The 16,050-nt window shown below is 46.0% G+C and overlaps 1 protein-coding gene across 3 annotated transcripts in view; it reads right to left on the reverse strand.

Annotated features, from left to right (window-relative positions):
- The window catches only part of plxdc1 (plexin domain containing 1), a 540,924-nt gene that overhangs the window by 312,940 nt on the left and 211,934 nt on the right, over window positions 1–16,050 (reverse strand). For all 3 annotated transcript variants that reach the window (XR_013195559.1, XM_077205815.1, XM_077205814.1), the window contains exons 3-4: window positions 9,606–9,749; window positions 9,362–9,431 (exon numbers count right to left, since the gene is read on the reverse strand). Coding sequence is in view for 2 of the 3 variants with exons in the window: in XM_077205815.1 (XP_077061930.1) it covers window positions 9,362–9,431; window positions 9,606–9,749 (214 nt within the window). In the remaining variant the exon portion in view is untranslated. The remainder of the gene's footprint in view (window positions 1–9,361; window positions 9,432–9,605; window positions 9,750–16,050) is intronic.

Below are 16,050 nucleotides of genomic sequence, written 5' to 3' on the forward strand. Positions count from 1 at the left end.
GTGACAAAAAATAAACAAACATAAGTGAAATACCGAGTAGTATCCTGTGTACACTGGGTTGCCCTTTCCGTGGGGAGAACACGGAACAGTAATAAACCAACGGCCCGAGAGCATTAAGCCAAGTTTGCCACTACCCTATCAGCATTGACCAGTGAAGGAGCACCAAAAAAAAGAGGATCAGGCCGAATAGACCCCTCTGTCAAACAGCGCCTTGGTCAGTGCAGGGAAAGGAAGATGGATTCGGCAGAATTGGTGGCTTTAAAAGGAAAGCGCTCAACAGCACAGAGCTCTTTCAGCAAGAGAGCCAAAAAGCTGTCCCTCACGATAGACCTCCTAGAAAAAAGGGTGCTTATTGACGAGATCAGAGCACTGGGTGTGGACTTTGGAAAGCTGCACGACACTGGACTCGAATATGTTGATGCTCTAGGAGTAGTGGATAGCGATGAAGAAAAAACAGAGAAAGAAGCGGCTCAGGGAGAGGAGAAAATGGCAACGTGTCTTGCCACCTATACTGAAACGCTCCGGCTCGCTAAGGAGACGTTATGGTCTAAATTCGCCAAGTGGACCTTAAATTGTACGCCGACGGTGCAGAGGAAAAATGTACTGAAGTGGAGAACACTGATGTGAAAGAGTTGTCGGAGGATGACTTTCAAGGCCTGAGAGAGGGCCTGGTGGAGAGAATCAAAATGCTTGAGGGGAAGGTGTTTGAATGGGAAAGTCTTGACCCCGGAGCCAAGACAACAGTGTATAAGCAGCAGCTATACAAGCTGGTCAACAGATTGCATGACTGGGTACGGAGCTGGCAGAAGTTGAAGCGGGTAGAAGAGGTCGACGGGGAAGAAGAGGTTGAAGAAGCAGGTACTAATGAACAGCATAGTGAGTCCGGCGAGGGTCCCACTAGAGCTGGCATGCAGCCCCAAATCCCCAGTGTAATACCTGTATCTAGTACTGCAGCAGCTGCGGTTCCATATGCACCATCACAAAGCATCCCTGGCCTGCATCCCGGGGCACATGGCTTCAGACCACAGATCAGTCTTGAAAGAACACGCCTGCCCAAGTTTTCGGGAGACATGACCGACTACTATCGGTGGAAGGCTGAGTGGGAAGAGCTGGAACAGCTGGGAAACCCACGGAGAACGGCTGGTGTTACAAGGTTCCACCTCCTGGCAAGTCTCGGCGACAGGGTGAGGAAAGACATGGTTCTGTCTAGCTGTGCATCGGCGGATGAAATGTTCAGGCGCCTCGATAACCGCTTCGGGAACAAGGCGAAAATCATCCTGAAGATCTCCGAGGAGGTTCAGGGCCTACCCTCCGTAAAGGGAGATAACCCTAGGAAAGCAATTGAACTAATTCAAGCAGTGGAGCGGGCCCTAAGTAACCTTGTGATCCTGGGAGAAGAGGAGGTAATAAAGAACCGTTGGGTAGCGCAGTCCCTTGAATGCAAACTACCAAGTGCTCTGAAGGAGAAATGGATTGCGCACAAGACTGAGCCTGTGAATGGTTTTGCTCCACATAACCACTTCGACTGCTTACTGCGCTTCCTGAAGAGGCAGGAGGTGATCCTGGAGGAGCTAGATCAGCTGGAGGTAGGCCTTGGGGAGGGAAGCTCCTCAGTGAAAGGCTCGGCAAACAAGCCAGAAGGAGGAGTCAAGAAAGCATTCTCCAAAGCTACCTCAGGCCGAAGAGAGTCTCAGTCGAACCCACGCTTAAGCTCGTGCACTGCCTGTACTGATGAGACGCACACTGGCAGGCTGTTTGCCTGCAAAGCCTTCAGGGAGTTGGATCTCCAGAGGAGAAAAGCTCATCTAAAGACCCATGGGATATGCAATCGGTGCCTGTGCTTCCACATAAAGGATGGCCGTTGCAACCCTAAGTTCCTCTGCAGTAAAATGGACTGTCGCAAAGAAGAGCCTCACCACTATCTGCTCTGCCCCAAGTCCATTGCTCAAGAGAAAGACGTTGGCAGCGAGGTGCAGGGAACCAAAAGGATGGAGAGAAAAGGTCTCGGGCTGACCAGCAAGCAAGAAGAGCTCCTGGCCAAAGTCACTCCGGAATTAAGAGCAGAATTCAGGAAGGCATTTTCCAACAAAGCCTCAACCACGATCTGCACTGCTGGAGGTGGACTGAAAGAGTACCCAGTTATAATGATGTTACTGGAAGTGACAACTAACTCAGGCCAGTTGATAGGCACTCTTACTGACCTTGCCTCTGACACCAACTATATAACAAACAACGCTGCCCAGCGCCTGGGACTGATTGGTGAGCGCATCAAGTTAATTGTCCACGGAATAGGAGGGATGAGAACGACAGTTATAACCAAGAGGTACTCCCTGCGGCTAAGAGTGAAGACCATCAAGGGGAAGGTAATGGAACACAAACTGCTCTGCTATGGCCTGGAGAGTATTGCGGAGATAAGTCAGCCTGTCACTCCGCAACAGCTGCAAAAGATCTTTCCTGACGTCACTGCAGAAGAGCTGGTCCGTCCTGAGAACATCGATCTTCTGATCAGCCACAGGGAAGGTCGTCTAGTTCCACAGCCGTTCAAGTTCTCTGGGACGGCCCATTGGGCAAAACTGTTGGCGGTACTCACCCTGATCTCTTTGAGGTGGTTGACCTAATGCTGCAGCAGTCTGAGACTCACTTTGCAAGGTCTATGAGAATATCCTCAAGGGTGTACAAGGAGGTTCTTGTGGACACCAAAGACTTGAGTGAGGACCCAACGAGAATGGAAGAAGTGACCCTCAGTAGCACCACTGTCACGAATAAGGAGGTGTTTGAGTGGTTCAGGTGGGATAGTATTGGAGCAGCATGTGACCCGAAATGCGGGAGCTGCAAGTGCAGCAAGTGCCCTCCGGGAGGCAAAGAGATGACCCTTGGAGAAGAGAGGGACTTAGAAAAGATAAAGGACTGTCTCTCTTATGTGCTAGCGGACAAACATAGCGATGCTCCACACTGGGATACGGCCTACCCATGGAAAGTAAGCCCAGCGATTCTGCCAGATAACCGCCGAGCAGTAGAAGCAACCTTCAAGAACACCGAGGCTCGGCTGGCGAGAGAACCTGTGTGGAAAGCGGCATATGGAGAGCAGATACGTGAGATGGTATCAAGAGGAGCAGCCATTAAGCTCACGAAGGAAGTGATCAAAGGCTGGAACGGCCCAATCTGGTACATCAGTCATCTGGTTGCCCCAAATCCCCATTCTAGCTCAACGCCAGTGAGCATAGTCTGGAATAGTAGCCAGGAGTTCAGAGGGTTGAGCCTGAACAACCTCTTGCACAAAGGCCCTGATGTCCTCAACTCGATCCGAGGTGTCCTGCTTAGATTCAGGAGCAGATTGTATGCTGCCCTTGGCGATGTTAAAAAAATTTATAATTCAGTGTGGCCGAAGGACGAGGAGGTCCACCTCCATCGATTCCTCTGGAGGGACAACCCCGAAGATGAAATCGGTGTGTTTGCCGTCGTTAGAGTTAACATCGGCGACAAGCCTGCTGGATGTATCGCTCAGGTTGCCATGAGAGAGACGGCAAACCTGCCTCAGTTTACATCCATGGTTGAAGAGCGCCGGATCCTGACAGAGGACTGCTATGTGGACGACATTTTGACATCGCATGATGATCTCCAAATTCTGAGTAGGATGACCGAAGGAGTGGAAGAGATCCTAAAAGCAGGTGGCTTCTCCCTCAAGCCCTGGGTCATTACGGGCCAAAGTGGGAGGAGTGGAAAACCCACTGACCCCAGCAAGGTCAGGTCAACAGAGCCCAAGACTCTGATACTCCCCAACCAGATGCGGGACGAAGAGAACAGGGCATTGGGATTGGGATATGAACCCGAATCTGACAAACTCCGTGTGCTTACGTCAGTAAACTTCTCAAGGAGGCGAGGAAAGATGAGGACCGGTCTGGATCTACGAGAGGATGAGATCAGAGGCAGCACCCCCGACCCTCTCACCCGACGCATGATGCTGAGTCAGATCGCAGGGTTCTATGACCCCATCGGTCTGGCCTCACCTGCCAAGCAACGAGGAGTTATGCTCATAAGAGAGTCCTTTCAGGAAGCAGGAAGAGACAATCCCTCCAAGGACACCTGGGACGATCCTCTTTCGCCACGTCTTCGAGAGGCTGCAATAAAACTCTTTGAGCAATATGTGAGGCTTGGCCAACTTAGATTTGACAGGAGTCTCACACCCCTTGGAGCCATAGGATGCCCAATGGGGATCACGTTTTCCGACGGTAGTGAAGCTTCCTACGGAGCCGTTCTTTACCTACGGTGGGAGATAGAAGATGGAGTCGTAGTGAAGCTGGTTGAATCGAAGGTCAAGCTCACCCCTATAGACCAGAAAGGTGATGTCATTAAAGCAGAGCTTTGTGGGGCTGTCTTTGCATCCCGACTGAAGACATACTTCGAGAAGCACTGCTACATCAAGGTTGATCGGTGGATCCATTTTGTCGATAGTCAGACAATCCTGGGAGCCATCCAGAAGGATAGTTATGGCTATCAGACATTTTTTGCAAACCGGATTGGTGAAATCCAAAAGGCCGGATCAGTAGAGAGCTGGAGGTGGGTCGAAGGAAGACAGAACGTTGCCGACCTCATCACAAGAGAGGCATCCCCTGAGGAGCTTGCTGAAGGATCAGTCTGGCAGGAAGGCCCAGAATTTTTGAAGTTGCCTGAATCAGATTGGCCTGTGAAAACTGCCAGAGAGATCAACCCCTCTGTTGCTGAGGAGATCGGGGGACTTCGAAGGAAGGCGTTCTCTGCACTGGTGACAGCAGGAGCCCTGCCCAGGAAATGGTCAGGCCCAACCAGTGTTGCACTTGTGCGCCTTGTGGACCCCCGAAGGTTCAGTTCACTGGTACGGTTGTGCGGGACCATCGCTTGGGTGAGACATGCAGTAGAAATCTGGCTAGGTAACAGCCAGGTCCCAGTTTGATCAAAGTGGGAGGCAAGACCATACCTGTCTGTGGAAAAAAGAGCAACAGCTTTTAAAGATCTAGCTCTCGAAGCTCAAGATGGTGTTGAGTTCCGGAATACAACCCTAGATCGCCTGGTTGTTCAGAAGGAGGGAAATACAGGACTCTTGCTCTGCGGAGGGAGAATCCAACGCTGGAATGAAGATAAAGTGGCTGTACCGCTAATCCCATGCCAGTCGTGGCTCGCAACCCTACTGGCCAGGGAGGCACATGAAGAAAATCATGAAGGTGTTGCCTCTACCCTTTTACGGACAAGAAGGAAAGCCTGGATCATGCTGGGACGAATAACAGTTAAGAAGGTGTTGAACAACTGTGTCATCTGCAGAAAGCAAAGAGCCAAGATGTGTCAGCAAGTAATGAGTGATCTCCCTCAAGAGCGTACCAAAAGAGCAAGCCCATTTGAGTATACAACCCTCGACCTCTTTGGCCCCTTTGAGGTGAAAGACGCTGTTAAAAGAAGGACAAGTAAGAAGGTCTGGGGTATTGTTTTCTGTTGTATGGCCTCGAGAGCCGTCCATGCAGACCTCACCGATAACCAGTCGGCTGAAAGCTTCCTCCAAGCATACTCCCGCTTTGTTGCTCTGAGGGGGCATCCAAGGAAACTATGGTCCGACAGAGGCACCAACTTCGTTGGCGCCAAGTCGGCTCTGTGTGAGCTGTATAAAAATCTGGCTTGCTTGCAGGCTACGTCCATAGAAGATGTAGCCGCTAAGAACGGGACTGAGTGGAAGTGGGATTTTCACCCTGCAGACGCACCCCACAGGAATGGAGCTGCGGAGGCTGCTGTGAAGCTTTTGAAGAGGGCTCTCATGAGCCTCGGAGGAGCTACAGAGTCTCTCACATGGGGGGAGCTCCAAACTCTGTTCTATCAGGCAGCCAACCTGACAAACGAACGCCCAATCGATGCCAGAGCTCAAGAACAGGAAGAGTATTTAACACCCAATTCCCTTATATTGGGTCGAGCATTGCTTGGAGGAGACACCAGCGGGCTTGACCTAGAGATCCATCCCTGGCGTCGTTTAAGGGCTATTCAAATTGGAGTGGACCGATTCTGGGCAAAGTGGAGGGAACTAGCTGGCCCAAATCTTTTCATTCAACATAAGTGGCACCGGACGGAGAGGAACGTCAAAGTTGGCGATCTTGTCTGGATTGCTGACCCAAATGCTTTGAGAGGTCAGTTTCGTTTGGGCCGTATTCTGACAGCCTATCCTGACAGTAAAGGTGTTGTCAGGGATGCTGACATCGCAACATGTGCTGGCCATCCTGTTTCCCTGGTGGGTGGCCAGAAGAAGAGGAGTTCTTCACTGCCCATGACAGTTATCAGAAGAGACGTGAGAAGACTGGTGGTCCTTCTCCCGGTGGAGGAAGAAACTCATCCACCCCAGCCACCATGACACCCGCATCTTCCTGAAACCCTCTTATTCTGCACACCGCCCTATTCCCTACCCCCTGTCCCCCTGTCACTGCCCTTACCCCTGTTGGTTGGTTGGTGCAAGCCTAGCGCTGCCACCATGCCCATCACATTGCAAATACACGAAGTAAGAGCATGCATATCCCATACCTCGCATACCCGGGCAGTACACCACACACCTGCCAAAGGGATGTTATTGACTTGGACATTGGACTAAGCTGTTCCTCCATCGGTCGTGCCTTCATCAGACACTTACACATAGACATTGTGCAAAAGAAAAGGGCTCTTTAAAAAAATAAAATAAAAAAAATAAGGGTGTCACTAAGAGGGGTTCTTTGAGTGATTTTGGTAAGTTCCCTGGATCATAAGATCAGGAACTTAAGTGGGAGGTGTTGTGTTTTCTGTGGAATTCTGTCATTTGTGAAGTTTTGTTATTTTTATATATATGTTTAAATTCAAATGTTTAACTTAAACTACAGATACAAATGTTGCAAGTAACACTTGAGAAACGTTTGAGGTTTAGTAGCCTAATAGTGTAGTGCCTCTTTAAGAGAGGAGTGTGCTGTGAAACATGTGACCGGAGTTTACTATGTGAAAAGGAAGCGCGATTCATTCAGTTTGCAATGACTTTCAACCGAGTGTGCAGCCACTTGGTTTATTACCTGGTTATCGTTTGTGACAAAAAATAAACAAACATAAGTGAAATACCGAGTAGTATACTGTGTACACTGGGTTGCCCTTTCCGTGGGGAGAACACGGAACAGTTATACCTTTTGCTGCTTCATAAGCTGTAGACTCAGATCATGGAATCTGTTGTTGCCTCTCTCTGGCCAAACCAGAGTCTCAGAACCGTGTATCTGTTGTCTAACTTTTGCTGGCCTGAGACTAAGAATGGTATATCTGTTATGTCTCATCCTTGGAGGACAGACTCAGAACAAGGAGCGTCTATTGAAAGGATACCTTTATTCCCGTTCCAATATGGAGGAGATTGCAATTTGGTGCTCCTCCATTCCAGTGCAGCGATTTGCTGCTAGCATCACAGGGACCACAGTGTGGCCCACCCTTCTTTCCCCTGTGGAACTCATTTGCATAAAACTGTAGGATCTGAGACCAGATTGGACAGAGATGATTCGTTCAAACAGAATTCCACACAAAAAGCCAACTCAATACTCCAGACCCTAAATCAGACGATCTGCCATTTGAGACTGCATTCAGTCTGAGCTGTAACAAATTAGCTCAAAGAGGAAATATCAATAATTAATCATAGCTTGTTATGATTAATTATGAATATTTAGAACAGTTAATCTTGCGGTACATAGTTCTTGTAGAACTTCTGGATCATGATCACCCGTCATAAAGGTCCTTCAGTGCCTTAGTCTGAGGGACTTGTGACAACTGCAGAGCGGAGGCAGCTTCTCCGTAAGCCTGGTTAGATCAAACGAGTGCTTACAGGCTCGGGAAGGGAGACACGGATTCCCCCGTGAGGTGGAGTTAGGTCACAGTTGCATAGTAACAGCCCGTTCCACTGGGAAAATCTGCGTGTAACCCCTAGCCGCCCCACCTTCAAGGATGGTGAGGCAGGAAGAGCCACTAGGTCTGTTTGGGGCAGTAAAATGTGGCGCCCATGACCTAGTGAGTTCCTCATGCATCTCCCGGGAAGAAAGGAACCGGGGCGGGACGCTGAGAACAGCGTGAGTCACCCCAAGAAACCAACCATCCAACCACGAGGGCTCGGGACACGATGGTTGATTCCACAAAAGCCCGACCCTGTTGGCGGCTCGGGCAAGCATAGTCATCATCTCCGGTTCTGAGTCAGGCTCACCCTCCGATGCAGTGATCAAAATCCGTTTCGTTGGGGGGAGCCGCGTGGGATATGACTGGTACACACTTTTGAGATGGTCAAGCTCCAACACGTTCCTCAGGCAGCTCTACTGGCAGCGGAGCACAAGAGGGGCGAGGGGTCCTAGGGGGTTGGTTCCCCGAAGGAGAAGCCCTTACCGTGATCCTCAAGTCACCCATGCTACTGCCAGAAGTAAGCCTCTGAGGAGTTTTTGATCTAGGCAGAAGCACGGGGACTCCACCTCTTTGGAGGTTTTGGAGTCTTGACCGCAACTCAGAGATGGTCATCTTCCCGCAGTGGGTGCATGACTCATCCATGAAAGGTATCTCAGCGTGCCTAACGCCCAAACACGTGAGACAGAGATTGTGGCAATATGTGCTTGTTGGGTGACAACCTTTGCTAGTGTTATGGAAGAATGACTTGATTTGAGGCATGCATGAAATGTTTTGGTAGTTTAAGTGCATTTTGAATGTGAAATAACTGTTGTGCCATGCTGAATGGTTAGGACTGTTTAAAGAGTTTTGAAAAGTGACCTAAGTATTGAGAAATGGATCCTAGTGAATATTAAATAGAAAATGTAACTGAAGCTTCTTGCTCATTAGCGATCAATATCTGAGACTGATTTGGGAAGGGGTTGGTATAGAGGCCATTATTATTATTATTATTGTTTTATTTTTTTTACAATAGGTAGGACCAATTTCTAAATATTGAATGAGGTCACTTATTCATTGAGCACAACCCCAGTATATGTGAGGTAAACTAAGTGTGTCTAAGGGTGACAACCTTTTGTAGTGTTAAGTGTTTTGAGGCATTTTGAATGTGAAATTAACTGTTGTGCCAAGCTAAAAGTTGGTTAGGAAAACTGTGGGAAGAGTTTGGAAAAAGTGACCCAAGTATTGAGAAATGGGTCCTAGTAATTGTTAAAAAAAAATCCTGTAACTTCCATTTAGTTAAATGAGCTAAACATCAAGAAGGAAGTACTTGTCAGTCTTGAATAAGATAAAAGAGCTCACAGAAACATCCGGTGAGCCACTTTCTCAGTTGTGCCTGTTTGCTAAGGCTAATGCAAACACAAACCAGTCTGACATGCTCTAAATTGCCTTATAGAAGAGATAGTTGAACAGTGTCTATATACAATACCTCCAGTTGCTATGGTGATTTGCCTCACTTGGTGTCCATAGAAAGGGAAGTTAAAAGTTAGTGCCACCCGCTAGCAAAGCAAAATGTAGAGGAGGAGATAAAAAAAGGAAATGTAGGCAGGGAGTTAAAATGGAAAGTAACAACATAATTACAAGCTAGAATACAATGAGTTGCATTGGCCCATGTGAGCCAAGTGCTTATTTACATAAAAATACATGCATATATGTGTGTGTGGTTGTCTCACCGATGCCTGCCGGTGTGTATTGGACAGGATAGTGTGCAATCTTACAGGTCCTTGATCCACTGAATCAAGATTCACCCACAGTTCCTTTGTACGTTTGTCACCAGGACCAAAACTGTGCCAGGAGTAGTACCTCTGAGAGTCCTCCTTAGAGACAAATAGAGAGAATATGTGAATAATATGCACATAAAATGTTAAAAAAGGGATGATCATTGAATAGTTATTAAAAAATGAACAAGATTAGGAAGAAGAGGTCAAAATAATCAAATAAGGACAATGCACTGCAAATATTTTTGTTATTAATATTTTTCTCTTGTTTTCCAGTAAAAATACCACAATATCCTAAAAGATTTATGATTTGCTAAATGCTATTCTTGATCATCTGGATTTTCTTAAATAGAGATCACGGTTGTCCCATAATTCTCATTAGACAACTAAACAAAAAAACAAACATGTAATTAACTTGAGGTTCTGACAGTCAATTAGTCAATTATAGGCCGATCTTGAATCTATCTTTTCTGTCAAAGATACTAGAAAAGGCAGTAACTTCACAACTATGTTCCTTTTTAAGAAATAAATGATATCTGCAAGGATTTTCAATCAGGATTTAGACAGTAGTACTGAGTACTGAGACTGAGGCTTCCGGCGCTGCACTGTGGCGACGAGTGCCTACAGCACGTCTGAAATGTTTGTTTGTTTTATGATTTATATGTAAGTGTTTTTCATCACATAGCAACCACACTTTCCCAACGTATAGTTTGGGGCATAAGTCAGAAGCGAGCAAATAAAGTCAAGATGCGTTTTGTGACACAGTTTTTGTCTATCGTCCTGGCAATCCACCTGTTGCTGTCGACAGCCCTCTCACTGAGTCAGGGAGGCTATGCATCGGCCGCCGCCACAACATATGGGATTTTACGTTATACCCGGGATCAACTCTGGCAACTAAGGGATCTGCACAGCGGAAACTTCCCAGTCGATCTGCCAGAGGAGTGTTCACGGACATCCACAGCACCGAGGAAAAGAGGGCGGTGCGGGGGCGTACGGAGTAGAGTTTGCGCACGGGGGAGCAAGCCACCTCTACCTAGGTCATCCTGGCTAACACCCGCTCCTTGGTGAAGCAACTTAAGGAGCTGCGAATCGCTGTTAGGTACCTCTCAGAGTATCGGAAAGGTTGTCTGTTGTGCTTCACGGAAACATGGCTTAAAAACAAGACTGATAACTCAAAACTCAGGATCACAGGGTTTAGTGACCTGGGGCCCGTTCTTATTACGTTGCTTAAAACATCCGAGATCAAAGGAGACATCCAAGATAATATCATCGTGCTCATCATGATCCGGCTAATTAGGTTCTTCGAACACTCCTGCCGGTTATGATTAGTATAGCTGGATTGGGTTATCTGAGATAATTGCGCGTTCATGCGCTGGGTTAAAAGGGGATATGTATCGATAGTAGAAACATTGATCAGCCACGCTGCTATTGGCTGCTCATCATGGCCAAAGAGCGCGCTCAGTTTTTTTCTCCACAGAAGAGCAAGAGTTATTGCTTGAAGGATATGCAGAATTTGAAAACTTAATTAAAACGCCAGGGAACACCTCAAAGTGTGCAAAAGCCAAGAGAGAGGGCTGACAAAACGTAGCAGACAAATTAAGTTTGTAGTTAGATGTTTTTATCACTTATTACAGTATATATTTGTATATTTTAATAATTTCTAAATAATTAATAACTTTGTTCATTGTAATGTCAGAGTCACCATCCACTACTAGAACATGGGAACAAGTAAAAGTGAAGCACTAGAATATTCTACATAATAGTAATTTGTAGCCTACTAACTAATCTCTTTTAAAAAGGCACTGTTAATAAATGTTTGCCTGTTTATAAAAGCAACCAAGAAAAAGGCTGAGAAAAAAAAGAAAAGAAAAACAAACAGGTGGTGCTCCTGCACCCCACATTATACCCAGGCAGAAGAGCTGACCCTTTGGTTGAGTGTGAACCTCTTCCTTAGACCCACAGCCAGAGGCCAGGAGCAGAACACCTTCACTGCTGGTAAATGAACTTTAAATGATCCTAGTACACTGTAAAATAATTTGTTGCTGCATTAAATTAAGTAGGCCTATAATCCAAATGGCTGTCCAGTCATATCAGCTGTTAAAACTTGAGTAGCAATGAATTGCTTTGACTTGTGAAAGTCTACACGTGTGACTGTGAAACTACATAGTTAATGTAAAAAAAAATGTTACCATGAGTTATTGATCTCATTTCCCCCCAGTGTACTTCATTGTAATGAAATTGTGTTTTCCTCTTTTGTGCAGTATTAAACAATACACCAACACTTTTATGTGTTGCCAAGCAAGTGGCTGAAGCATGTGCAGTAAGTGGACTTTTTCTAATGTTACATCAAAAGGGAAAAAAGTAGCTACAACACTTTGTAATGCCCATTTGGTTTCACTTTATTTGGATGGTCCCTTTAACACATTCAGTTGACTATAAGTAACGTTGCACCTACATCTCTACTAACTAGAGTGTTAGTAGAGTATTATTAGACTGGTAGGGTTAGGGATAGAATAAGTTGACATGTAGTTGCAAAGTTACTTATAGTCAGTAGAATGTCTGTTGGAGGACCATCACAATAAAGAGTTAGCAGATGTTAAGCAGACAGTCTACTAATACTCTGAGAGTTAGTTGACATGTAGTTGCAAAGTTACTTATAGTCAACAGAATGTTCAAAAGGGACCATCAAAATAAAGTGTTACCGCCCATTTTCCCCCAATGCACAGGACAGTGAAGAAACCCTCTCAGGTATCTTTAAGTGCATAAATAACTTTACTTAATTTACACTTGAGTAACTATTATTTCTAATATGAGTTGCAGGAGTCCACATCTACAGAAGAGTCTGCACAACGCAGTGATGCAGAGGTGGGCAGTGTTGTACTTTTCCTTTTAATTTTTGATGCAAAAGCCATGTGTTTGTTTTCTAGGGGTAGGGGTACACCTGTCAGAGTATTTTGAAAATACTTGACAACTTAAAGGAAAACAAAAAACTGTCACTAGAGATAGAGTTGCTTCATAGGAACTTCAGAGTAAGTGCTAATATATTATTTCACACAGAGTACAATATATATTATTTGCAGGCAAAAGATGACTTGATCACTGGCTTTTCTTTACAGAGAACAATTAAAATAAAAATCAAGGAACTAAGCATATTTGTCTTGTCTTTTATTAAACATTTAATGAAATGTTTTATATTTCTATATCTGATGGTGCAATGTTGTGTAATATGGCACATGCAATGTCACAGGCCCTGTCAGGTGCAACCCTCAGACTTTTCAGACACTTTAGTTGGCTAAAGTTCACTTCATTGTGTGCCCTTGTCCTGGCTAGAGCTGCATTGTAACTGGTCTGGGGTTTGGGTCAGGGAATAGGGTCATAAAACACCTGTCTCCAAGCAGGATCCTGTTGTAATCACCTGTTTAATGGAAAAATTCAGTTCTCTAGGTTAAGCATGTATGTAATACAGTGAGCTTGATATTTATATTTTTCCTTACCATGTTCAAATAATGTGCATAAATCTCTGAAAATTCTTGAGTCATGCACAGATCCTGGCCATATTTGTGATATGGAACTAGTCACACACCATCTAAGAGATTTAAGTCAGTCAACTGCCTTTTTAAAATTTGATATAATACTTATCTGGATAAGAATCGCAATAGTAACTTGCCTGCACTGTTATCAAAGCCCGATTCCGAGTCGAACATTTATGCGTTTCCAACAAATTAATGATGTAAACGACATCCTCACGAGTCATGAGAAAAATGATATCTCTCAAAAAGTACACTATCGCGCTGCGCTAAAAGACTTCCCGTATCAGCTCCACTCATAAAGCCGCGATCTAATCCTGTTAACATGAAATAAGCCTGCTCGCGAGCAGGTTCAAGCTGGCGCACCTGTTGCTATGACAGCAAGTCCAGGATGAGCGTCGAAGAACCAAACAATCCAAGATCATGCCAAATCGCCAACAATCAAATCCAGCTAACTGAGTTAGCGACGTACGAAGAACAGGCCCCTGATAAGACTGGACGGTGATGCACAGGTAACCGGCAAAAGAATGGGTGGGAGAGTGTGTGTTTATATTAATGAGGGATGGTGTGAAAATTACACAGTAAGAGACTCCCATTGCTCGGAGGACATTGAGCTATTGTCACTATCGGTAAGACCCTACTATGTACCTAGGGAATTTGGTCAGGTGTTTGTCACTGTGGTATATATTCATCCCAGCAACTAATACTAAGGTCGCGGCAAATAGGATATACGACACAATGGCTAAATTAGAGAACATGGCACCTGATGAGCCGAAGTTTGTTCACTGAGACTTTAATGGATGCTCAATCAAAAGCGTATTGCCCAATTACTATCAATACGTCAAGTTCCTGACAAGGAGGGAAGAGACACTCGATCTATGCTTTGGGAATATTAAAGACACTTACAAGTGCTACGCAAAACCACCCCTCGGAGACTCGGATCACAACGCAATCCTGCTCGTCCTGCAGTATAAACAAAAGCTCAAGACCAGCAAACCCGAGATAAAGGCAGTCATACAGTGGACTGATGAGTCTTTTGAATGCCTAAGAGGCTTTTTTGACTGTACTGTGTGGGACATTTCCGTGAATACTAATAAGAACTTGGAAGAGTTGACTTCAGTGGTGACTGATTATATTCGGTTTTGTGTGGACTGTGGACTCCCAGAAAAAAACTTTTAGAATATTTCCAAATGACAAACTTTAATTAATAAAGAATTAAAAGTTGCATTGCACAGGAAAGGGAGAGCTTTTGAACAGGGAGACATGCTTAAAATGAAAGCAACTCAGAAGGAGATTAGACAGATAACAAATGATTGTAAACAGAAATATAAACGGCAGATTGAGGCGGAAATGAGGGGGAATAACCTGAAATATGCATGGCAAGGGATGTATACAATGATGGGGAAGGAAGAGAAGAAAAGGTACATAGATACAAATGGAGATGATCAAGCATTTGCAAATGAACTGAATGGTTTTTATGCACGGTTCAAAACATCAGACTTTCTCTTGGAGCATTAGACAGCAGCTACAGTATGGTTCTCTTCCAACTATTACTACAGATGAGGTGCGTAGAGTTTTTAATGAAATTGATTCCAAAAAAAGCACCAGGTCCTGATCAAATAAGTGGAAGGGCTCTGCAGAAGTATAGTGAACAACTTAGCCTAATTTTCTGCCAGGTTTTTCAAAAATCATTAGATTATCTAAACATAATAGATACTATGTCTATTATGCAGGCATACCAGGCTGACCTGCTGAGGGACGTGAGTGAGAGTGAGGAGGTCAGTGCTGACGTGGTTCGCGAACTGCGTCAGGCTGCTGATTTATCCCTGCGCGCAACCAGAGAGTCGGCCAAGCTAGTGGGTCGATCTATGGCAGCTCTGGTGGCCGCAGAAAGACATCGGTGGTTAAATCCGACAAATATAAAAGAAAAAGAAAAATCTTTCCTTTTAGACACTCCTCTCTCCCCCCTGGGTTTATTTGGCGATTCTGTAAATTCTGTCATCGATAAATTCCAGGAGAAGGAAAAGCAAACGACAGCTTTTAAGAAATTTCTCCCTTTAAAAATTCATGTCCCTGGGGCTGCTGAGCGGGAGCAGCCCCAGCCGTCTGCGAGCTCATCATACAGGGCGCTGAAGCAGAGTGTCGCGTCTCGTGCTCCCCCTGCTGGACAGTGGGCTCAGCCGCGGCACTCTCAGCCGAAATCTCCCAGTAATAGAACTGATCTGAGGACAGTTATATTAGCTAAGAAGGCTTCGGCTAAGAAGAAGTCCTGGCGCCACGGCGCGCAGGACACTGAGGGTGGTCCCCACCGAGGCGGAAAGGTGTTCACCTCTTTCTACGGTGCCCATTCTTCCTCGGTGCCCTTTGGGGCCCGTTCTGCCAACCCCGCCTTCATGCCGGGGCGCAGACGGTCCCAGCGAGCGATTTCCCGAGGGACGCTCGCTCCCTCTGAGGAGGGTTTCAGAGCGGTTAGACCAGTTGTTCCCTGCCGGTGTGCCGTTACAGGGCGCTGCGTTTGCTGCTCAAGTTACACCAGAGGCCAGTCTCGAGAGACTGGTACCCTTAGTAGAATTTCTGGCAGAGTGGAAAAGCCTTCCAAAAATATCTCATCGGGTCCTGCAGACAATAGAAAGGGATTAAGCTATCCAATTCAGGTGTCGTCCACCAAGATTCAGAGGGGTTCTGCCTACAGTGGTGGGCCCCGAGCAGGCTCTGGTTATGGAACAAGAGGTGAAAGCACTCCTTCAAAAGGAGGCTATAGAACGGGTTCCTACTCCCAGTGTGGAGTCAGGCTATTACAGCCGATATTTCATCGTTCCAAAAAAGGATGGGGGGTTGCGTCCAATTTTAGACCTGCGCCTATTGAATCGCTC

This window comes from Siphateles boraxobius, unplaced genomic scaffold (genome assembly GCF_051911475.1).
Source record: "Siphateles boraxobius isolate OS27281-9 unplaced genomic scaffold, OSU_SipBor_1 55, whole genome shotgun sequence".
In the NCBI taxonomy this organism is placed as follows: domain Eukaryota; kingdom Metazoa; phylum Chordata; class Actinopteri; order Cypriniformes; family Leuciscidae; genus Siphateles; species Siphateles boraxobius.